The following is a 24,412-nucleotide window of genomic DNA, read 5'->3' on the forward strand; positions in this document are numbered from 1 at the left end:
GCTGGGCGCTGAGACTGGGACTGGGTTTGGGGAGGGCTGCATCTGAAAGCGCCGCCTGTAGGGGAGAAGGGTGCCTAGGGGGCCCTTACTCACACAATTTTTTTTTTCACATTCATTCTAAGAGGCAGGATGTGTTTTCTCCCTTTTGTTCTTGAGGAAACTAAGCTGGGATTTGAAAAGTGGGTCTTTGTGGAGCGTCTGGCTGGCTCAGTGGGTAGAGCACGCCACTCTTGATCTCAGGGTTGTGAGTTCTAGTCCCACGTTGGGAGTAGAGTTGAAAAAAAAAACAATGAAAAGTGGGCCTTTGTGATTCCCACGCTGCCAGCTGCTCCTTGGGCCTCCCTCTTCTTCACTCCTACAGACTCCTCCCTTCACTTGTGCACTGGGACTGGTTAAGTGCTGTGGGGACCAGGATGTCCTCAGTCAGTTCCTCAGTGAGTTCCTTTATCCCTTATCATCTGCTTTTCCGGAATATAGATTATCGGTGGGGGAGGGGATCTGGTGTCACCATAGTCCCTCCGTTCCATGCTGCTGAGGAAACCAAGATCCTGTTGGTGGTGGTGGTGGTGGTGGTGTGTGTGTGTGGGGGGGGTAAGTGACTTTTCTAAGCCAGTCTACTACTGAGGGACAGGACTCACCATGACTCTCAGCCCAGCGTTTCTGCATCTTCTGTGTCATCTGCACCCCTGGCCTCTGTTTTTCTCCTTTCAGTAGACCCTCATCTTCAATAAAGACCTAAGAGTTCAATACTACCCAGACCTTGCACAGAAATGCAGGGTTTTATAGGCATTCCTGGCTAACCCAGTATCAACAGAAATCCCAAGGGCTCAGGAACCCCAGACCAGGAAGCTTCCGTGGATGTTCAGTTCCCACACTCAGGGACACCCCTTAGTACATCAATCATTCTGTCACGCAGTCATGAATTCCCGCAAGGCTTCCCGCCTGCCTCTTGTGTGTTAGGCACAGTGCTGGGCACCTTAGAGCTTTAGATGACAAGAACCAGCTCCTGGACTCAGGGCTTAGTCTGGTGAGGAGAGAACTCTGGAGAAGAACCATGACGTAGCACCTGGAATTTCATCCGGGTAGGGGAGCCAACAGAAGGAGGAAGGTAGGTCCCAGCTAGTCCATGATTCTGCTTTGAATGCTTACCTGATTCTTTGTCACTTAAACCCTGGCTCTAATGTCTCTAATTTCACCTGTTGGAGATGCCTTTCTGAACACGCTGCTCCCCCACCCCCCCGCACCCCCGATCTGAAGTAGCTCCTTCCCAAGTCTCTCTCTAGAACGTCTCCAGGTTTTATTTCCCCTGATGGCATGTATCACTATCTGAAACTACCCTCTTCTCCTCCTCCTCCTCTAATGTTTATTTTGAGAGAGAGACAGAGCGTGAGCAGGAGAGGGGCAGAGAGAGAGGAAGACACAGAATCGGAAGCAGGCTCCAGGCTCTGAGCTGTCAGCACAGAGCCCGATGTGGGGCTCGAACTTGTGAATTATGAGATCATGACCTGAGCCGAAGTGGGACGCTTAACTGACTGAGCCACCCAGGCACCCCTGCAATTATATCCTTATTCATTGCCTGTCTCTCCTCACTCCCCACTACACTGCAGGCAGGCAGGTCCTTATCTGGCTCACTCTGGGCTGTGTGCTCGGAACCTAGCAGGTACTCTGTATATGACTGTTCAATGGATGAATGTTCAAGTGTTCTCTCTAGTGAATACCCCAGCACAGTAGGTCTTGGGCTGTGATCTTGTGGAGAGAAAAGGCTGCAGAGGTGAGGCTGCCAGGAAGGAAAATGGTCATTAATGGAGCAAGGCTCCCTGGAGCCAGGATGGGGGGAGAAGGGGACAGGAACTGGAGCTCCTATTTAAAGGAGACAAATTGGGGTAGGCCCACAGCGCAGGCTGGGCCCCTTCCTTCACCTCTCCCTGCCCCACCTCCTCCTTCCCATTTGTCCATCAACACCTCTGGCAAACAAGAATGATGAAGGTGGGGTGGGATTGCCAGTCTCATTGCTTTTATGAGATAATCAAGTGACAGCTTCCATGGTGGCTGTGAGGCCCAGGAGATACAGGAGAAACGTTCAAGAAGTTTCAAAGGTTGCAGAAGAAGCATAAGATGATCTGTGTATTTTTTGTTTCTGTATGTTTTCAGTTTCACGGCCATCGTAACATTTGCTCAAAGCCAAGTTTGGCCAATTTCTAACTGGGTGACCTTGGACAAATTACCTAACCTTTCTTCTTTCCGGAGTAACCATACTTACTTTTGGGTTGAGTTGTATATCAAAAAAGGAAAAATATAGGCCACCTGGCTGGCTCAGCCGGTTGAGCACGGGGCTCTTGATCTCAGGGTCGTGAGTTCAGGCCCTAGATTGGGTGCAGAGCCTATTTAAAAAATAAATAAATAAAAATTTTAAGAAAATTGAAAAGGAAAAGTGTGCAGAATTCTCAGACCAGAGCCTGGCATGCAGGGGCCACTCAACACAGTGCTGGTTTCCCCCTTCTTCGACTACTCGGTCTTCCCCTTTCCTGACACAGGCCACCTCTGTGTTTAGCTCCAGTGGCCATCTGCCCCACCCTAACATGGAGTGTAATGCTAATTTCCTATGGTCTTGATGTTTTCAGGGATTCAGGGAGGCTCCCTGCATTGCTGGGGAAATCAGGTGGCTGGGTTTGCAAGAGGGAGGGGAAGAAGGAGGTCACAAGGCAGTGTGATGCTAACACATGGGAGGCAGTTCAGCGGGCAGGAAAGGGCTAGGTCCTCCTGTCTAGCTGTGATTTCCCCTACTCATTTTCTTTCTTTCTTTCTTTTTTTAAAAACATTTTAAAAAGTTTATTTATTTTGAGGGAGTGAGCGGGCAAGCCGGAGAGAGTGCATGCGAGAGGAAGGGGCTGAGAGAGAGAAAGAGAGAGAGAGACAGAGACAGAGAGAGACAGAGGGAGACAGAGAATCCCAAGCAGGCTTCTTACTGTCCATGCAAAGCCCGACTCAGGGCTCGAACCCATGAACCGTGAGATCTTGACCAAAGCTGAAGTCAGATGCTTAACAGACTGAGCCATCCAGGCACTCCCCCTATTCTTTTTCTGATCCTCCTAAAATTATAACCTTTAAAATAGCTTAATATTGAATCACATAATAAATGTAAGAATCCAGACTCCTTGTAAAAATGGAAATATTCTCCCTTGATCCTCCTCCCCTCCTTAAGTTTTACCTACCTCCCATCACTGGAATATCATCACTGATATTTCTTTGGTCACACTGTCTCTTTGTGACATCTCCTCCTCTTCAGGGCTGTATCAGACTGAAATGACTGGGGGGATGCCACTCAGTCCCATCCCCCTCCTCACCAATCCCACACAGGCCTCACTAACTTATAGAAACCTTTCCAGAGGCTTCCACTTCACACTTACTGTCCCTCCTCTGAAGTCCTACAAGGACTTATCTCCGATTTACGAAAGTCCAGTGTTCCTTGTCAGGGGCCAGTCTTGGTTTTTTTCCACTAGAGTGTGAGTCCTCTGAGGCCAGACTATATCCCCATAGTCTGTCTGGCAGAGCACACAGTATGAATGAGGTCAATGAAGTGAAGAATTCTCTTTATTTTTTAAACAAGGGGGGGCCCTTGGGGTGTCTGCTTCTGGTCAGTACTCTAACCAGCACCCGAGGGATTTCCCCTGAGGATGCCTAACCCTATAGCCTCCCTAATGAGAAAGGGCAGGTAATTATGCCCTCAGGGGCCCAGACCAGATTCAGAGAGATCCTAGGGCAGCCACTTCCTGGTGAGGCGACCTTAGACAAGTCACTGAACCCTTCAGAGCTTTCTCCCCCTGTAGAATGCAGACAGCACCAGTTCCCGCCTCACCCGCTGCTGTGAGAATAAATAGTGGTAACGAGCTTAGGGTTAGGCTGTCTTCTGAGGTTCCAGGTTTACACAGGTTTTGAATACTGACTTAGGAAAGATAAAGGAGTAAGATTTGTCAGCATGTCCAGTAGACCCTGGCGGAGGGAGTGTACCTGTGGGGTGGCTACCTCTCTGGGGGAGGGGGATGCGTGTATTGAGTATTAAGCTCTGACCTCTCTTACCTAGTTAAACGTTATCACATTTGTCCCTCCTATTTTCCATCCCGAGTTTAACCTCCAAATATTAAAGTGTGGTAGAAAAGATCAAATTAAACGGTCAGTAATTGACTAGACGTCCGTCCCTGTGTTGTCTGGGTTGCAGCGCAAGTATCTCCGAGCCCCGCCCCTCCTCGCCGCTGCCAGACAGCCGATTGGCCCGCGCTGCGTGACGTCACGGGAGGCTTTTTAAGGCCGAGTCTCTGAGCCTGCTCCGCAGTGGCGGTGGTGGCGGCGCGCCGGCGGCCGGCTTGGGGCTTCGCTTGGAGTCTCGGGTGGCTTGTCCGGAGGGAAGCGGGGAGAGTGCGGCTGACGGAAGGTAAAGGGGCCGTTCAGGCGGTGCTGAGATGGCGCCAGTATGGGACCTGGGGAGCTCAATTCGGCGATCCGAGCCAGGCGAAGTGTTATGGGACGGTGGGAAGGGGGTCGCGGTGTAAGGAGAGGTGTGTCAACTGCCTGGGGATGTAGAGGGCTGGTGGGAGCGGGCCTTACTCTCTGGTCTCAGCGCCCCCGCCCGTACCCTAAGTCTGAATTTGGGGACTCTGCCTGACCTGCCCATTCCTGCGAGGATTCTCGCCTGGGGAGTAAGGGTTCTCTGCTACCGTGCCACGAGAGCTCGGAGAAGAGGCGCGGGAAGCCACTGTCTGCAGATTGAGGCCTCACCCCACCCCTCCAACCTGCGTCCGGGTTTCCCTAGGTCCCCTCGCCCCTGAGAGAGGAGAGCACCTCTGTTACATTTGTAGCTGCTTAAAAAACAAAACAAAAAATGGAATTTTAAAAAGGAAGGATGGGCGGCTGATTTAGGAAAGGATCTCGAAGTTGCAAATTTCACGTTTATTGTTAAACGCCCCCCACCCCTTCTTTTTTCTCCCATGACCTTTACTTGTTCAGATAACCCAGCTGTGGTCTCCAGAGCCTGCAATTCAAAGCCACGTCCTTGCTTCTACTCGTGCGCCCCCAGGACCTGCTCCTAAGCTGCAGCTAACCATGGGGAACCACCTGACCGAGATGGCGCCCACTGCCTCCTCTTTCTTGCCCCACTTCCAGGCCCTGCATGTCGTGGTCATTGGGCTGGACTCGGCTGGGAAGACCTCGCTCCTTTACCGCCTCAAGTTCAAGGAGTTTGTCCAGAGCGTCCCCACCAAAGGCTTCAACACAGAGAAGATCCGGGTGCCTCTGGGGGGGTCTCGCGGGATCTCCTTCCAAGTGTGGGATGTTGGGGGGCAAGAAAAGCTGCGGCCCCTCTGGCGCTCCTACACCCGACGGACGGATGGGCTGGTGTTTGTGGTGGATGCTGCGGAGGCTGAGCGCCTGGAGGAGGCCAAGGTGGAGCTGCACCGGATCAGCCGGGCTTCGGACAACCAGGGAGTGCCTGTGCTGGTGCTGGCCAACAAGCAGGACCAGCCTGGGGCACTGAGCGCAGCAGAGGTTGAGAAGAGGCTTGCGGTTCGAGAGCTTGCAGCAGCCACGCTCACCCATGTGCAAGGCTGCAGCGCTGTGGATGGGCTGGGCTTGCAGCCGGGTCTTGAGCGCCTGTATGAGATGATCCTCAAACGGAAGAAGGCTGCCCGGGGAGGCAAGAAGAGACGGTGACCCGAGGCTGTCCCCTCCTCAGCAGTAGGGGTCTGCACACCCGGACAGCCAGGCGGAGCCCCTCACTCAGCTCTGGGGCGCGGGACCGTCCACCTCCAGGAAGGATCGAGGAGCACGCTGGGCGTCCTGTTTGGTGCAGCGCTGGGAGGGGGTGGGAGATGGGATGTTTCTCACATCCTTCCCTCATCCTCACCTTCGGAGAAACCGCGGCTGCAAGATTGGGGAGGCTTAAATGTCAACTGTGACTCTACCTCGACCCTGTTTCTTCTTTTGCTCCTCTGGCTTTTTGATTAGATGTGTTTTGGGGCAAAAGAAGGTTATTTGGAGAATTCATCTGGGATGAACGAGGGCTATCTCTCCCCTGACCAACTCCCCCCGCAGCCCCCCCCCCCCCAGCTGGGGTGTCTCCTCAGGCTGCTTTTCTAGGGATGCTAGTCACAATAGTCTTTATTTTTGTGTCCGTGTGAAAGTGCCAAGAACCCCTCCACATTTGTAGATCCACAACCATTTTTATAAGCTGTGTGTGTCCTCTGTATTATTAACTATTTTTTAGCATTTGCCTATAAGTTATTAAAGCCTGATGATGCTGTAGCTCTGACCTTGGTCTGGCATTTTCCTCTCTCCTTACCTAGTCCCAGGAGTGGTCCTAGGTTTCTATCCGGGTGGCGGAATGGGGAGGGGGAGCTTACCTTGAAGCTGAATTTGCAAAGGAAACACTCCTCTAAAAGTCAGACTGTGTGTTTATGGGACGGCTGGTGGACATTGCAGATGGAGTTGAAATGCCCTCATGACTCTCAAGCTATTACCTGATTTCCGCAGTTTTTTGGGAGTATCCCTTCTTTCTCCTGCCTTTCTCCTCTCCCCTCCCCCTCTGGCTCTTACTTGCCCCTCATACCAGCTGGTCCTTGGGGACACTTCCTAGGTCTATATAGGTAAAACCTCAAGGAGTCATTCTGTTCTCATCCTCCCCCACTCCCCCAGCAAACCCCCTCCCCCCACCCTCAGATCAGGCTGATCCGATTTTTTTTTCCACCTAGGGGGGTCCTGTGAGAATGGAAAGTAATTCCTTCCTGGCTTTAAGCCATCTCCTTGCGCTCAGTCCTGCTGACGGCAAGTCACAGGCAGCGGCTGGTGCTGGGGAGGCCTGGGCTGGATTGAGCCAGCCTGGCCCTGGTGACTAAGCCATGAGTTGCCCAGCTCTGGGAATGGTAGCTGTTCCCACCAGAGGGGCTGTTGTTGCAGCAGCTGTTTGTGCCTGGTGGGTGGGAGTGTGGCCTGCCAGACACTCACCCCCTGACCACTGTGGGGGGGGGGGGAAGGTGTAGGCCACCACCAGTAGTGATAAGAATAAAATGCTAATGTTTTGAGGTCCTGAAGGCCTTTGCCCAGACTTTTAAGTCTGTCCCCTCCACCAACACCCAGGGCCAGCTGAGTCTGAGATAATGAACGGTCAAATCCTCCTAAATCTGAGTAAGAGCAGTGAATAAAAACCAAGCACAATTGTTTCCAGCTCTCAGGCCCCCAGTGCCTCAGCCTTACCCTTTGTGCAAACGTGGGAGTCCCCACTCCAGAATCACGTAAACAACCTGGGGAGGAAGAGAAGGTGCTGGCAATACCATCCTGCGGGGAGACTTCCTAAGGAACTTGCTGCTTCCTAGCCAGGGCCAGCAGAAGCTTAATTTTGCTGTGGAATCTGGGCCCGTTTGGATTTGTCCCCCCTTCATGGCTGGCAGGATGCAGGTGGGTATGCATCAATCCGGAAGGGTGCCCAAGTGTGCGTCAACGCGGGGCCTGCTCGACAGAGCTGCCGGGCTGGTTCTGCTGGGCACGCATGCTACCTGGCCCCTCTCTGCACACGCCCGTGACTCATCTCACTCAGTCCTCCAGGCAGAGTCCTCTCTCCTGCAGCCCAAGAACAGACTAGGGAGGACCTGGTTAGAGGGGCCTCTGCCTTGGTGTGAGATCTTTTATACCCGCTCCACCCCAGTAATGTTCTTTTGTCTCAAAGTCTCCAAGGACATGTTTTCTCCATTTCTGGTCACCTAGGGGACTGAGGTCTCAACATCCGGAAGAAGAGCACCTACTCCCCCCCTTCCCCCCCCAGCAGAGGGGCCTCCATGGCACCTACCCCCGGTTCTGGCTCTGCCAACCACCTGGCCTCCCTATCTGATGAGAACTGTCGTCTGCTCCCCCAGGCTCCAGCCCCGGTCAAGGGCCATGGTCCGCGGCAGACCTGCGGATGTCCCAGCTCTTCCCCACATCCCTCTGGCCTGACCAGCTGATGGGGGTGGAAGAAGACCTGTTAGCAGAGAGACTGAGATGGAGAAGCCAGCTGCTTTGGAGGGGTTGTAGAGAGAGGGAAGCACTGAAGATTCTGGTTAGAAAGCTCCATTCTGGTTGCGAAGAAGGTTAGGGGCTTTGGAATAAGCCCCCTGCCTTGGTCCATCCTGCCCCAGGGATTCTGCATTCTGTGAGCTCTGGGCCACAGGCTAGGAATGGGGGTGGGATCAGGGTTGGGGGTAGGCTGTAGTTTCCTTGTCTTAGCTTCTTTATCAGGTAGAATTTCTTTGAGGCTCTGAGATGGATGTTGAGATGCTGAGGGTAGAGGGTCTCAGGGGGGCAGGAGTGGTGTTTGGGGGCTGGATGACTATGGGTGGAGTTGAAAGAAGCTGATGGGCCAAGAGTTTGGGCTGCCCTTCCCCCACCAGCCACCTCCTCTCCCCGCAGAAGCTGGATGGTAAAATCCAGCTGAGAGCACTTTCCTTGGGGGTGTTGCCCATCCCCAAGGAAAGAAGGCAGTGGTCCCTCACCTTCCCAGGCTCTCTCCAGTCCTCCTATGCTGCATATGCTCCAGGAAGAGAAAAAACAAAGAGGAAAGAAAGAAATCTCTAAGGCCCAGAGGGGGCAGCAACTTGCCCGAGGACACGCAGCTACTTAGTGGCACATCCAGATCCTTCTTCCCAGGCTGGCTCTTCGACCTCCCAGGGCCAGACAGATAGGAGACAGGCAGAAGTCTAGCAACTCAGAGCTCTGACCTCCCCTTCCCTCCCTTCTTCCTTCCCTTGGTTCGGTCCCCTCCCTGATTAGTTCAAGGACCAGCTTTCCGCTCCCCCCTCCCCTTCCTGAGGAGTTTAGAGCTTTATCTCTGAAGCCCGGCAGAACTCTGGCCTCAGATCTGGCCAGAAGTCCCTACCCTCCTTTCGCGCTGACCGCATGTCATCCTAAGTCTTGAGATGGACATCTCTGGCAGGGAAGCACAGACACCCGGGGTACGCAGGACAGGGTGTTCTCCAACACAGGCCTGTTTTGAACGGAGGCCAGTGGGAGCGGAGGGAGTGAAGGCAGTGAGGGGACCCAGGCCAGCACTGGGCTGTAAAGGGTGGCTAGTCTGTAGCCACACATCACTTACAAGGCCATCAGCTGGGGCGTTTGCGGGTGGAAGTCACAGGACCTCCACCCCTGGCTAAATGAGAGGAGGGATTTGTTCTTCCTTCCTTAAAAAAAAAAAAAAAAGTTTTTAACTGTTCTCCCCCTCTCCTGCCTGATTACAAAAATAATAGATCTTTTTGTGAAAGAAACTGAAGAAAATGGAGAACACCCTAATCTAAATTTCAGAGTTAGCTGAATGTCATGGACAGGTTTTTATATAAAATCTTTCAGATATTTTTTTCTCTACGTATACAAAAGAGGTATGTATTTATATATAACCACACAGGGAATTATATAAGGCATATTGTGTTACCATTTCACTTTTCTCATTTATATCTTGGGCATCATTCAATGTTGAGACATACAGATTTTTCTCATTCTTCTTGATGACTACGTGAGATTCCACTGTAGGAATGGGCCATCATTTCTTAATTAAATCCTCTGTTACATTCATAGTGTGTCCACAGCAATGGACCGCCTTGCACATACGTATTTTTTTAATGTTTTATTTATTTTTGAGAGAGAGAGAGAGAGAGAGACAGAGTATGAATGGGGAAGGGGCAGAGAGAGACGGAGACACAGAATCCTTGAAGAGGGCTCTAGTCTCTGAACTGTCAGCACACGGCCTGACATGGGGCTCGAACTCATGAACCACAAGATCATGACCTGAGCAGAAGTTGGAAGCTTAACTGACTGAGCCACTCAGGCGCCCCCACATATATATCTTTTTAAGTATTTATTTTGAGAGAGATAGAAAATGCAAGTCGGAGAGCAGTAGAGAGAGAAAGCGAGAGAATCCCAAGCAGGTTCTACACTTTCAGGGGAGAGCCTGACGTGGTCCTCAAACCCACAAACCATGAGGTCATGACCTGAGCTGAAGTCGGATCCTTAACTGGTGTTGAGTCCCCGAGGTGTCCCTTTGCACATACTGCTTGTAAGATAAATCCCTAGACATGTAATCGTTGTATCAAAGGGTATGTATAATCGGATTTTCATAGGCACTGCTAAAATGTGTATGTAGAGAGGGTTTGGGGGGGAAGGAACTTTAATCCAGGCTCCTCATCCTCCATCCCCGGATTTCAAGGACTCTTCAAGCCAAGGGGTGTGTATGTGTATGGGGGTGGACATTGTAATGCCCTTGCTTTGGGGAGATAAGAAATAAAACCACCAGCCACTTGGCAGAGGATTTGCATGTGTGGGAGTGAGCTTGAGCTGACTTTCCTGGTCTGGGAGCTGAGCCCCATGGAGGCTGCCTGGTGGATGGCGGAGGGGGGCAGATGGTGAGGACTCCCTGAGCACCCAGTTTCTCGCAGACGTCAGGCAGAGTGGGCGAAACATCTCCTGAAATAAATCCCGGCGAGTCAGGGAGGGAGTCAGGCTGAGACAAGAAGGGAAGGCTCTGAAGGGAGCGTGGAGAGGAGTTCTTCAGTTGGAAGAAGGGCCAACGGGACCCCGGGCCTCCCCCGGGTGACCCCTACCCTTCTAGTGGGGACCCCCACCAGTTGCTTTAGGGTATGGGCTCCTTGAACAGGATGCAGGAGCCTGAAGTATTAGATACATTGACACTCTGAGCTGTTTGGGGCTCCACTTCTCTGTCCATTCAGGTGCCGGGGCTAATCTTCAGTCGGTGTCCCTGCAGAATGGGGTGGGGAAGGCAGGAGGGCTTATCTCTTGAGCTCCTCCCACCCCCTCCTATGAAATCTGGTGAACAGTTTGGTGGAGTTGCCCAGGGATGACAGCTGGGTTTTAAAGATTGCTGAGAGTAAGGTTTTGTGCTTTTGATTGTGTTTGTTTTTGCAAGATTATCCATTGCCTTCCATTCCAGATGCTGACTCTTATCCTTAGGGAGTGAGAAGGCAGAACTGCTTACTCACTCTCTGGAACTCTCCCAGGCTGATGGGGGAGGAACAGAGCCACTAGTCTGACCAGGCAGCACCTCAGAAAGTACCCCACAATTGGCCTCAGTCTACCCATCTGTAAAGTGAGAGGGCTGAGTAGACAGTATTGGATCTTTTCTGGTTCACTTTTTTCTTTATGTTTATTTAGTTTTGAGAGAGAGAGAGAGAAAGCGAGCACAGCAGGGGAGTGGAAGAGAGAGAGAGGGAGACACAGAATGGGAAGCAGGCTCTAGGCTCTGAGCTGTCAGCATAGAGGCTGACATGGGGCTCAAACTCATGAACTGTAAGATCATGACCTGAGCTGAAGTCGGACATTCAGCCGATTGAGCCACCCAGGTGCCCCCCCCTTTTCTTTTCTTCTTCTTCTCCTCCTCCTTCTTCTAACCTTTATTTACTTATTTTTTAGAGAGAGAGAGAGCAAGCGAGCAGGGGAAGGGCAGAGAGAGAGGGAGACACAATTTCAATCAGGCTCTGTGCTGTCTGTGCAGAGCCTGATGCAGGGCTTGAACTCACAAACCGTGAGATCATGACCTAAGCTTAAACCAAGAGTTGGATGCTTAGGCGACTGAGCCACCCAGGTGCCTGTCTGGTTCACTTTCTATATTCACTTTCTACTTGTACTGGTTCTCAGTACAAGGTGGGCATGGGGAACTCCTTCATGATCTTTTGCCTTCATTTTATCACTCTCTAAAATTATCTTACTTATTTTGTTTTTTTAAGTTTGTTTGCTGTCTGCCTTCGTCTCCAGTCCATCCACTCTAGGAGGACAGCCCTGATTCATTTGTTCACCACTGCATCCCTAGGACAGCGGTGGGCACACAGTAGAAGCTCATCTCATATCTGTGATCTGTGGGTGTCCATTCAAGGGTTGGAGGGTTGGGATATCACCTCAGTGAAGAAGTGGTTTTAGTCTATAAATACTAACAGCAACCAGGAGAAAAGTTATCAAGTGAGGTGGGAGAGTTTAATCTGGGAAGGCTTCCTGGAGGAGGTGAAGAAAAGAAACAGGTTTGGAATCCAAGTTAAATATTTGGATTAACAAGGGACTTGGAGGACCATGGGTTCTGGAGCACTTTCTTGGCTCTAGGAGAGAGCTCAAAAGAAAAGACCTGAGTCTGAGGTTTAATAGACATAGTTTCGTTCCTCCCTTCCCAGTAATTAGTTACCTGACCTAGGACGCTCCCTAGAGTCTGTTTACCACTCCCCTACTGCAGCTCCTCCCAAGGTTACCCCAGGATAGTCAAGCTAGACTCCCATTCTTTCACCCCAGAGGAGCTGAGTGTGGGGCTGGTTACAGGGAAGGGACCACCAAAGAACTTTAGACCTGTATTGTCCAATATGGCAGCCATCAGCCACACGTGGTGGCCAAGCTCTGGAAATGTGGCTGAACTGAACTGAAAGTATGCTCTAAGTGTGAAATACAACAGATTTCGAAGAGTTAGTAAGAGAAAATAATGTAAAATATCTCATTAATACTTTTTATGTAGAGTATATGTTGAAATGATACTTTTTGGTATCATTTCATATATTTATATGAATCTATGAGGTTAAGTATAACCCATATATTTAACTGGGTTAAATAAAATAGTTTGTTAAAAAAAAAAGAAAATAGGCGTGCCTGGGTGGCTCAGTCGGTTAAGCATCAGACTTCGGCTCAGGTCATGATCTCATGGTTCATGAGTTCAAGCCCTGGGTCTGGCTCTGTGCTGACAGCTTAGAGCCTGGAGCCTGCTTCGGATTCTGTTTCTCTCTCTCTCTGCCCCTCCCCTGCTCATGCTCTGTCTCTCAAAAATAAACATTAAAAAAAGAAGAAAATACTTTACTAAGATTAGTTTCACCTGTTTTTGTTTCCCTTTAAAAAAATACAGCTAACAGAAATTCTGTAATTACAGCTGTGGTTCACTTTCAACTTCTACTGACAATGCAGTTCCAAATATTTGGCAGAAGGAGCATCGTGGAGAAAAGAATGGGAGATCCACAGTTCTTCCTTTCTTCTGAAATGAGAAGAGCTTTTAGGATAGGTGAAGACTTTGCATATCTTGAATCTTCCTTAAACATCTTCTCAAACTATGCTTCTCAATGACGCCAACCTGGTTATTAGTAGGCGATTTTCCTCACTTCTTTCAGGGTGTTTTCACTCTATGAACAGCTATTTATTTGTTTATTTATTTATTAATAGTTCATTTTTAAAGCAATTTTTACACCCAGTGTGAGGCTTGAACTCAAAACTCCAAGATCAAGAGTCTCATGCTTTACCCACTGAGCCAGCCAGGTGCCCTTATAAAAGCTCTTTATTTCTTTGTGTATTTAAAATGTTTTTTACCACTTGTTTTTGAGAGAGAGAGAGAGGGCGTGAGTGCGTGAGCAGGAGAGGGGCAGAAAGAGAAAGAGACACAAAGTCCGAAGCAAGTCCCGGGCTCTGAGCTGTCAGCACAGAGCCCACTTAGGGCTCGAACCCAGGAACCATGAGATCATGACCTGAGCCAAAGTCAGATGCTCAATGCTCAATGGACTGAGCCACCCAGGTGCCCCACCCCTAGTAAAGCTTTTTAAATGACTATTTCATGTGGAGCCCAGATACCTGCAATCCACACAAAAATCCTGATGTGATTTTATCTAGTAGTTTCTGATCTTTCACCAGATGGTGTGATAGCAGCAGCAGTGTCGACTGAGCTTTCATCATCTTGCCCTCCCTGCTGCCTTCCTCTGCCCAGCCCTACATGCCCCCATAACCCCCCTCCCCCGACACCTCCTACACGCTCCCCTGCACAAAAGTCCTGGAACAAAGAGGGGGGGCTCAGGCAGGCAATGGGAAGATGCCAGCTAGGGATCTGGATAATCCACAAACTGCATTATCTGCCCAGGAGTTTGCACATGCATAAGCAGGTGGCCTAGATGCAGACAAGATGCACTGGGATGAGCCAAGGGGATCAGGTTAACACCTTGTGTGTGACACTGTGTGTGCATCTTTTAAGGGGGGAGGGCACTCGTACAATAAAAACCCCACCCACTTTTCTCCCATCCTGAGCATCAACCCAATCAATCACTCCAGTTTTTATTTTTAAGTTTATTGTGTGAGAGAGAGGGTGAGCAGGGGAGTGGCAGAGAGCGAAGAAGAGAGAGGAAGAATCCCAAGCAGTCCCTGCACTGTCAGGGCAGAGCCCAACTCGGGGCTCAATCCCATGCACCGTGAGATCATGACCTGAGCTGAAATCGAGTCAGACGCTTAACTGACTGAGCCACCCAGGTGCCCCAATCACTCCTTTCAAACAACCATTTACAATACGATATTTAGCATTTTTTGTGCACAGCCTTACCATCCTAGGCACCAGAGCCAAGGTGTGATTCGTACACAAGGAAGGTGTCCTGGATCTGGTTTCCTGGATGCAGAGCCTGAGACAAGGGTTCGGGGGGCACGTGGTTTACTGAAGGCAAATTTTCAGGAGAAAGGTGGGGGGGGAAGCAGGAGGGAACAGGGGAGGGGCTACACAAGGATGTAGTCTCACAATCGGAGTCTAAAGCCAGCGTGATCCTGTGGGGAAGCTCTGGTTGGAGGAATTCACCTCTAAAAGGATCCCCCCAGAGGCAGAGAGCCTAGCCTTTGAGACCCCATCAGTCAGCTAACTGGTTGCCACTTGCTCAAGTCTCCAGAGAAGGAGCAACTGGGAGCCATTGGAACCAAGAGTCGCAGCCAGTGGAGGGGGTCTGGGTGGGGTGTCAAGGGCATCCTCTCGGGCGGAGCCCCTGAAGAGAAGAGCGAGCTGCCCTTGGCAAACCTGAGTCCTGACTGCTGGCCTTGTTTGGCAATCCAGTTCTCTTTCTGTTCTTGGCCTCAGCCTCAGGCCTTATCTGTCCTTGCCCCGCCTTGTTTCTCCTTCTAGGACTGTTTCTTTGTCACCCCCCATTCCCCCGCAAAACACACACCTGCCCTTCGTTCCTGCCTCTGATGCTGCCCTCTCCCTTCTGGAGATTTATCTGAAACTCAAGATGAAATGCTGTTTCTTCGAGAGCCTACAAGAAGCCGGGGCTACTGAGTCATCCCTTTGACCTCTTTCCTTTCCCGTGGGTCAGCTGAGCCCCACTGCTCCCCTAGGCAGAAAGCCCTGGTGTGCCAGGGGACTTTTGAACCGCACCCCTCCTCTTGGGCCCCTCCCTTTCCTGGGTGTGTCCATCCTTACCTCTCCGGCAGAAGGGACAGTTCAGGAGAAATTCATTCTCCAGGCTTGACTCCTACTTTAACATCACAGGATACATTCCCTGGAAGGGAAGGGTGGGATCCAGGCTGGCTTCCTTAGAGACTTCAGAACAGAAGAGACGCCTCCTTTCTCTGACACCCTCCCAGAGTCAAACAGGGAGTGATGGAGAGGAAGAGATGATTGTTTCTGCCCAAACTAGGAGATGGATGGTCTGATCTCCAAAACTTCTTTTTCTCTGGCACAGCCCAATTTGTAGAGGTGCCAGGATTCTGAGGCAAAAAGCAAGAGAGAGAAAAAGGGCATTCTTTGAGGGCATTTAGCTGCATTTTTACACCCAAAATGACAAAGAGAGGGTCCAATGTTAGGTCCTCCACGTCTTCCTGTGATATGTCACACCACACAAACATACACACACACACATACACACACACTCTCTCTCTTTCTCTTTCTCACATTGTTGAAACCAGAGCTGCTGGCTCCAGGGAGGGGAGTGAGGAAGCAGCTGTGGACAGGTGTAGGTGGCCGCATACCTCTCCTTCTGGGAGGTGACACTTCCACTACACCTCCACAGGTTTCATCCGAACCTCACCCCAGCCCTGGCTCTGTGTAGTCAGGGTGGGCAGGAGGGACAGATTGCCCCAATGCCAACAAGAAGAGCATCCTTAACAGGCTCTTGAAATGTCAGCAAATCAATTCTCCCAAGAACTAAATCGGAAGGAAACTCAGCTTAAAGAACAGCGACGGGGTGCGCCTGGGTGGCTCATTCAGTTGAGCATTGGATCTCGGCTCAGGTCATGATCTCGCAGTTCCTGAGCTCGAGCCCCATGTTGAGCTCTGTGCTGACAGCTCAGAGCCTGGAGTCTGCTTCACATTCTGTGTCTCCCTCTCTCTCTGTCCCTCCCCCACCCCGCTCTGTCTCTTGCTCTCAAAAATAAATAAACATTAAAAAAAATCAAAACAGTTCAGTGGGCCTAGATTGCCAGGTGAACTTCAGTGATGATTGGGAGAAGCACCCTGGAGAAGTTCATAGGAGCACCCATCCTTTGGTATATCGTCTGAAGGCAGGGTAAGGGGCTAGGATAAAGTCTGGGGTTTAGACTGGGGAAAATGACCCTGGCAGTCCAAAGCATTTAGCATCTCTGAATCAGGGCAAGGAACTGCCTGGCTGGACATGTCACCCCCATTAGGCTGGGGCTGGGGCTGTAATTGCTGTAATTCGTTGATGAATGCAATTTGCGGCTGGCTTCTCTCCCTGTGACAGGCCTCAATTAGAGCTGCCAGAAGGATCTGGGGTGAGGGGGAGCTGGGTTGTTTCCAAGAGCTTCTCCTGCTACCCTCTCAGTTCTTTGCTCCACCCTAAACCAAGAGGGGACTCTTTAGGCTAATAAATTATCATCCTCCCCTGTCCGCTGAATTTACCCCCAGAGATATAATCTCAGAATGACTGGTATCGGAGTTGAGAGGGAGAAAGGCATAAAATGAAGGATGCTTTCCTGCAGATTGGTCTGGGATGCTATGGATTTTAAAACTCAACCATGTTTGGGGCACTTGGGTGGCTCAGTTGGTTGTATCCAACTTAGGCTCAGGTCATGATCTCATGGTTCATGGGCTTGAGCCCTGCATCCCTGCTTTGGATCCTGTCTCCCTCTCTCTCTGCTCTTGTGCTCTCTCTCTCTCAAAAATAAACAAACATTTAAAAAAAACCTTCAACCATGTTTGATTAAGTTTCGTATTTTCTCATTTATTCTAGAGCTTCTGGAAGCCCTAAAAAGAAGAAAGACGTTTGAGCCAAAATACTTATGTCTATCTTGTAGTCCCCACTCCATCTCACCAGACAAAGGAAAAAAGCCAAGTCAGAATGATGGAAAAGAGAGAGAGTAAAAAAGAGAGAAATGAGCTCCACATAGATACATAATTTTAATTTTAAAAGACTGCAGGGACACCAGAGAGCATTTAATCCAGTGGTTTTCAGACTTTTTTTTAAAAAAAGCAGTGAGAAGGTTTCTTCAAACAAAATCTACCATAGACGCCCAGTATGTAGGACGAGTCATGGCTAATCCAGTTATAGTGCAAATGGGGGCTCTGAGCCCCCTGGACTGTCCTTCATTCCAAGTCCTGCCCCACCCCCCCTTCCTGCCTCCTGACTTCAGAAAGTTGCGCATACCAAGGAATCTCCTAAACATGGGAAGACTGGGGCAGTTGGTTGCCTTATATTCAATGGAACTGAGTTAGAAAACCACTAATACAATCCTTTTGATTTTTTAAACACACGAGGCCAAGGGAGGTGATGTGGTTTAAAGTCTCATGGGTAGATTCTGCATGCCCAGGGAGAAGCCTATAGCTTAGGAGGTGTAGCCTATGTCTCTGTGAGAGGAAAGATTGCCCACCTTCAAATCTCTTTTCTCTTTCAAGACCCTTCCTTATGAAGCCTTCCCTGTGTTCCCTAGAAGAGTTATATCCTATCTTCTAATTCTTCTTTTTGAGCACTTACTAGGTAGTCATTTTTTACTTTGGGTCTTTCTCCTCATTTGGACTGGAAGATTCTTGATCCCATGTCTTATTTATTTCAAATCTCTCAGTGGCTAGTACAGTGTCTGGAATACAACAGATATTCAAATAAATGTTTTTAGATGTATGATAGCTAGCTAGCTAGATGGCTAGATGGCTAGATAGGCAGATGTGTGGAGAGGTAGATGGATGAATGGATGACTTGGATAGATGGAAGCAATTAGTGGATATAAAGATGGATGGATAGAAGGCTGAATGCTGTGTTGAATTCCTAGCGATGGAACAATTAGGCAGTTTCTAGGCAACTTCCGCTTACATGGAGTTCCCTTAAATGGCCATTTTGCTTGAATTTGATGTTTGGAATATCTAACATACCTATATTCGGTAGCAAGGACCACCAACGTAGCTTCCCAATTAGAAATCATTTAAGGTGATCATTTTTGGATTATTTGTGCTATTGCTTTCCTCTACAGAAAGCTATGTTTTAATTACACAAATACAATATTTGAAGAAAATACCTCAAATAGGCAGCTGATGGCAGTGACGAATACTGTCTGAAAATAAAACAGCTTAAAAATATCAGACAAGGGAGAGTGTAGGAGGCAGAGAGAGAGGGTGAGCAGCTGGTGCATATAGCGAGCGAGACAATCAGGACTCAGGACTGGGAGGGCTGGGAGGCTGGTAGGAGGGAAGCATTCGAGGTGGGCGTTCGAAGGACTTCCCAAAGATCAGGATCAAAAGACAATAGGATAGAAAGTTTTGAAAGAAAGTGGGGAATGGTGTTGATCATGTTTAGGAGCAAAACATAAGGCTAAATAATTATCCACAATTTTTTCCTGACCTACTATTCATTCAACTACAATTTCTTGACCATCCATTCTGACCCACGAATCAGACTTAACGTTATCTCAGCCCATTGTGCCTGTGGGCAGGAAGATGAAGTCTGCACAGGCTCAGATGTGCATATTCTCCTTGGGCGATCTCATCCACATCCATGGTTTTAACCACAGCAGCTATGCTAACTCCCAAGTGTTCATCTCCAGTCGAGGCCCCTTCTTGAGCCCTGTACCTTACCTCCACTGCACCCAGAATATCTCCCCCTGGATGTCAGCAGGTGCCTTAAATTTGAGAGACCCCATGCTGAACTCATCTGCTTCCTGTCTAAACGTGCTCCTCTGCCCAGATTCCCCATACCCACCATTCAACCCACTTAATACCCAAGTCAGAACCTGGGGACCATTGGCCTCTTCTCCCTGTCCCTCACTCTGCTCCTCCAGGCAGGTGACCATGTCCAGTAATTCTACTTCCTACATATCTCACAGATCTGTATCTTCCTTTTCCTACCATGGGAATGGCCCTAAGTGTAGGTCACCATTTGTCACTGGGTTACCACTCTACCTTCCTCAGTGTTCTCTTCTCCTACCTTGTGCCCCAGGGACCCATTCCCTACTTGCCAGATTCATTTTTCCAAGATTCAAATCTGATCAGTCACCTGCTCCTAAAACCTTCTGATGAAAGCCCAACTGTCTTTAAAACAACATCCAAACTTGGGCACCTGGGTGGCTCAGTGAGTTAAATGTCTGACTCTTGATTTTAGCTCAGGTTGTGATCTCACAGGTCATGGGATCAAGCCCTGTGTTGGGCCAAATGCTGAGCATGGAGCCTGCTTGGGATTTTCTCTCTCTCTCTCTCTCTCTCTGCTCCTCTCCTCCTCTTGTGCTCTCTCTCTCTGTCTCAAAATAAATAAATAAAACTAAAAAACTAATATCTGAACTCTTTCGCATTTGTGACCAAAGCTCCCATACTCTCACCCTCCCTCTTTCCCACCAAATCATGGCTTTTGCTGGCAGGGTTTGGTCACCTCTGTGCCTTTGCACGAGCTACGAGCTATTCCTGCTGCCTCAGAATGCCTTTCCTCCTGTTTTCATGGATCTGATGCCTCCTCTTCTTCATGACTCAGCGTGTTGAATGTCACCTTCGCCAGGCAGACTCCCTGATTGCCCTTGGCTCCCGAGTAGTCTGGGTGAGGCACCCTCCTCTCACCTCTTACTGTGTCCAGTGTTCTTGTCTCTTCCTCACCACGGGTTGCACGGCAATATACTTGCTTATTTACACATCTGTCTCTCCCGCTCCAGTGTGAGGTTTCCCAGGGACAGGTATGCTGTCTTTCATGTCCGCATTCCTTGTGCCGAGTGTGTCGCTTGGCACGTCGTGTGTCCAGTAAATGTTTGTGGAATGAATGTGTGACCTCCTGTAGTTCTCTGTCATCTATAGGCTTTTAATCTCATCCTCCCTCTTGAGGAGGCCACTTCAGTGTAAGATAAGACTTCAGGATAGGACTGAGGATGTGCTGTAGAAATCAGTAAATCCCCCCACCCCACCCCCTGCTCAGATTTTGCTGCGGCCACACCCTTGGCACTGACACAGGCGCTCAGTCTGCAGAACGTCAGCCGGCAGCACACAGCCCTTCCCTTCCTCCCTGGCGCTGTCTTCGCTCAGCACAATCGCTTTTCCTTTTTGGGTGTTCAGAGCTCTGATAGCAGAGGGCTGGGTGGGAGGGTGGCAGCATCGGCTGTCTGCAGGGAGGCAGAAGAGCGAGTGCGGGAGAGCCAAGACGTGGGTGGAAGCATGCTATTGGGGCCTTTCGAGGGGGAAAGAAAATTCAGCTCCTTGGGGCTGCTCCGGTTGGAGCACCTGGGATGCACTTGTCCCCTGATGCTCTCTGGGAGCCGAAATTGCCTTGTTGATATTTAGCCTTCTGGGTAGTGGTGGGCTTTCTAAGGGAGGGAGGAGAGAAGGAGAGAAAAAGGAGAGAGAGAGAGAGAGAGGGATTACAGATTTTCAGAGCCAGCCCTGTACATTCCCTGGCTACCAAACCACTGGACAGAATCTTGGGGGTCAGGCTATGCTGTTTCCTTGTTTTTTTTTTTTTAATTATTAAAAAAAATTTTTTTACAGTTTTTTTTTTTTAAATTTATTGTTGAGACAGAGAGAGACAGAAGATGAGTGGGGAAGGGTCAGAGAGAGAGGAAGACACAGAATCCGAAACAGGCTCCATGCCGTGAGCTGTCAGCACAGAGCTCGACGCGGGGCTCGAACCCACAATCCGCGAGATCATGACCTGAGCCAAAGTCGGAAGCTTAACCAACTGAGCCACCCAGGCGCCCCTGCTGTTTCTTTGTTTTGAAGAATGTAGGGGAAGAAAGCCTGACACCTACTTCATTCATTTATTTTATTTTATAAACGTTTATTTATTTTTGAGAAACCATGATCAGGGGAGGTGCAGAAAGAGGAGGAGAAAGGATCCGAAATGGGCTCTGTGATGAGATGTGGGGCTCGAACCCACGAACTGTGAGATCATGACCTGAGCTGAGGTCAAACACTCACCGACTGAGCCACCTGGGCACCCGGACCTCACTCATTTATTCACTTACTACCTGGTTGATGCCAGACGCTAGGGCACAGTGAGGCATAAGGCTCAGCGCTCCCAGAGCTCACAGGCTAAGCGGGAATGGGCCCGGAAGTAGATGTGTTTCGACCCAGCAGCCTGGTGTGGTCTGGGATGGCTGCGAGAGCAAGGGCTCGGTGAGGTTGGAGGACAGATCACTGTCCACAGACAGGCATCCGCCCAGATGGTGACATTTCTGCAGTCTTGTTCTCATAACTGCCTCCAACTTCAACCCCTTAGAAGAGACTGTTAAACTCTGGCTGAGGACAGTAGCGTCACGTACGGTAGAAACAGTGCTGAATTCAGAGAAGACAACATCCTTCAGGTCCTGACTTGACGATTGATTGATTGATTGATTCATTCATTCATTCATTCACTCATTCAGTAAATGCCCTCGATCAGCTGTGAGACTTTGAAAAAATTAATTAATTAATTAATTCTCTGAGCTTCAGTGTTTTCGTTAATATAACAGATACTGTGACATCCACCGCGTCGTTCTTTCTGGAAGATTCCATGAACCCATGGAAGTGACGATGCTTTGTCAGCTGTACTGTGCTCTGCAAATGGGGTCTACCGTTTATCCCTCCACTCATGCACTCATTCGGGCAGCCGGTAAGTACTGAGTGCTCTCTTCTAAGGGCTGACAAGCCCCTCTTTGAGACAGGGGCCTGTTTGGTGCACGTGGGTGTGTATGCGTGCGTGTGAGTGTCTGTGAGTGCCCGCAGCGTGCCTTCATCGAGCAACAACCATCTGTGGCGTCTGCAGGGAAGTCCTAGCTGCCCCGGCCCCCAGCCCTCGCCCCCGGGTGCTGGCACGCAGAGACATGTTCTCCAGTCTCTCCCTCAGCCACAGATGCTGGGGCCTAGAGGAGCCCTGCACGGGCACATGACTCACAGCCTTAGTCACGTTGCCTGCGGGACTTCCCTTTCTACAAGATGATGACCCAAACTGACAGTGTGGCCAGAGCGCCATTCCAGGCTGTGTCCCAGTGGGGGACCCGAGCCACCAGGAAGGGACCTGGATTCATTGTTTTGCTTGTCCCCCAGCTTCCATGACACTCACATCAGAGGCGTCTAGGGGAACCTCTGGGGCTGAAGGGTGGCAGAGGCCGAGGCCCTGGCCTCCTGTAGGGCGGGAGACTGGAGGTCGCCTTTCATTGTCTCAGCAGATCTTGGCCGGCCACACTGTCAGCTCAATGTTTATAAAATGAGTTCACACACTTTCTCTCATTGGATTCCCACCAGGACCTGTGAGGCTCTTACTGGAGAGACCAGAATAGCGTGTGGTCTCGGGTCACCCGCTGCATTTGCAGCTGATCTGCTGCTTTCCAGCTATGAGACTGAGCAACCCCCTTAACCTTCTATGCCTTAGATCCCCCATTTTATTTTTATTACTATTTTTAAATCTTTTTATTTTTATTTTTTTAAAAATGTTTTTTATTTATTTCTAGGAGAGAGAGAGAGAGAGACAGCTTGAGCAGGGGAGGGTCAGAGAGAGAGGGAGTCACAGACTGAAACGGGCTCCAGGCTCTGAGCTGGCAGTCAGCACAGAGCCCGACGCAGGGCTCGAACCCACGAACCATGAGATCATGACCTAAGCGAAAGTCGGATGCTTAACCGACTAAGCCACCCAGGCACCCCTATTTTTAAATCTTTTTAAAAAAGATTTTATTTATTTATGGGGGAGAGGGGCAGGGGGAGAGAAAGAGGGGATCTTAAAGCAGGCTCCACACCCAGCATGTGGGACTCCATCTCACAACTGTGAGATCACGATCTGGTCAAAATCAAGAGTCCAATGCTTACCCGACTGAGCCACCCAGGCGTCCCTCAGATTCCTCATTTTAAAAATGGGGATCATTGGGGCACCTGGATGCCTCAGTCATTAGAGCATGTGATTCTTGAGCTTGGGGTTGTAAGTTCGAGCCCCATGTTGAGTATAGAAATGCCTTAAAAATAAAATCTTTGGGATGCCGGGGTGGCTCACTTGGTTGAGTGTCTGACTCTTGGTTTTTGGCTCAGATCATGATCTCACGGTTTGTGAATTGGAGCCCCGTATCGGCGTGGAAACTGCTTGGGGTTCAATTTCTCTCTGCCCCTCCCCTGCTTGCACATGTGCATGCACGCTCTCTCTCTCAAAAGAAATAAAACTTAAAAAAAAGAAAAGTCTCGGGGGTGTCTGGTTGGCTTGGTTGGTTAAGCACCCAAATCTTTTTTTTTTACGGTTTATCTTTATTTTGAGAGAGAGAGAGAGAGAGAAAGAGAGAGAGAAAGAGAGAGAGACAGTGCGAGTGGGGGAGGGGCAGAGAGAGAGAGAGGGAGACACAGAATCCGAAGTGGGCTCCAGGCTCTGAGCTGTCAGCACAGAGCCTGATGCAGGGCTCAAACTCACGAGCCATGAGATCATGACCTGTGCTCAGGTCAGATGCTTAGCTGACTGAGCCACCCGGGCTCCCCAAGATTTTATTTTTTAAATGTTTATCTACTTTTGAGAGAGGGGTAGAAAGCATGTGCAAAAGTGAGGGAGGGGAAGAGATAGAGGGAGACAGAGGATCTGAAGTGGGCTCCAATCTGACAGCAGATTGCCTGATGCAGGGCTCAAACTCATGAACTGTGAGACCATGACCTGAGCTGAAACCAAGAGTTGGACGCTTAGGGCGCCTGGGTGGCTCAGTTGGCTAAGTGGCCAATTTCCACTCAGGTCATGGTCTCATGGTTCGTGAGTTCAAGCCCCATATAGGGCTTTGTGCTGACAGCTCAGAGACTGGAGCCTGCTTTGGATTCTCCCTCTCTCTCTGCCCCTTTCCCACTCTCATGCGTGAGTGCATGCGTGCGCACTCTCTTTCTTTCAAAAATGAATAAATGTTAAAAAAATTTTTTTTAAATCTTAGAAAAAATAAAATAACAATGGGGATCATGAGGACGCCTGGCTGGCTCAGTCCGTGGAGCATGCAAGTCTTGATCTGGGGGTTGTGAGTTGGAGCTCTGAGCTGGGTGTAAAGATTCCTTAAAAAAAAAAAAAATGAGGATCATGATAGCATTTACTCTGTACGGTTTTTGTAAAGTTTAGTAGTTTGTTTATTGTTTGTCACTCCAAATTAGACCACACATTTTAGAAAGAAGAGATTTTTGTTTTGTTTGCTGAGTGAGTGTCTGGAGGGTTTAGGACAGTGCCGGACACAGAGAGGTTGGCAAGATATTTATAGAATGAATGAAGAAGCTTGGAACAAACCA

At 49.7% G+C, this 24,412-nt stretch overlaps 1 protein-coding gene and 1 long non-coding RNA gene across 2 annotated transcripts; one reads left to right on the top strand and one right to left on the bottom strand.

Moving 5' to 3' along the window:
• Positions 1 to 4,337: 4,337 nt before the first annotated feature.
• ARL4D (ADP ribosylation factor like GTPase 4D) lies at positions 4,338 to 6,301 on the top strand. The gene is made up of 2 exons (XM_039220883.1): positions 4,338 to 4,429; positions 5,002 to 6,301. The coding sequence occupies exon 2, from the start codon at positions 5,098 to 5,100 to the stop codon at positions 5,701 to 5,703; it is 606 nt and encodes a 201-aa protein (XP_039076814.1). The 5' UTR covers positions 4,338 to 4,429; positions 5,002 to 5,097; the 3' UTR covers positions 5,704 to 6,301.
• A 3,597-nt stretch (positions 6,302 to 9,898) lies between these two features.
• On the bottom strand, positions 9,899 to 19,865 carry LOC120222903. Its single transcript, XR_005526136.1, has 4 exons — positions 19,778 to 19,865; positions 15,209 to 15,495; positions 14,348 to 14,423; positions 9,899 to 10,765 (listed from the first exon to the last, which is right to left on the bottom strand). It is a non-coding gene; the product is annotated as an uncharacterized LOC120222903 (long non-coding RNA).
• Between the last annotated feature and the right edge of the window lie 4,547 nt (positions 19,866 to 24,412).

Source organism: Hyaena hyaena, unplaced genomic scaffold, assembly GCF_003009895.1.
Source record: "Hyaena hyaena isolate Hyena2069 unplaced genomic scaffold, ASM300989v1 scaffold_925, whole genome shotgun sequence".
NCBI lineage: Eukaryota > Metazoa > Chordata > Mammalia > Carnivora > Hyaenidae > Hyaena > Hyaena hyaena.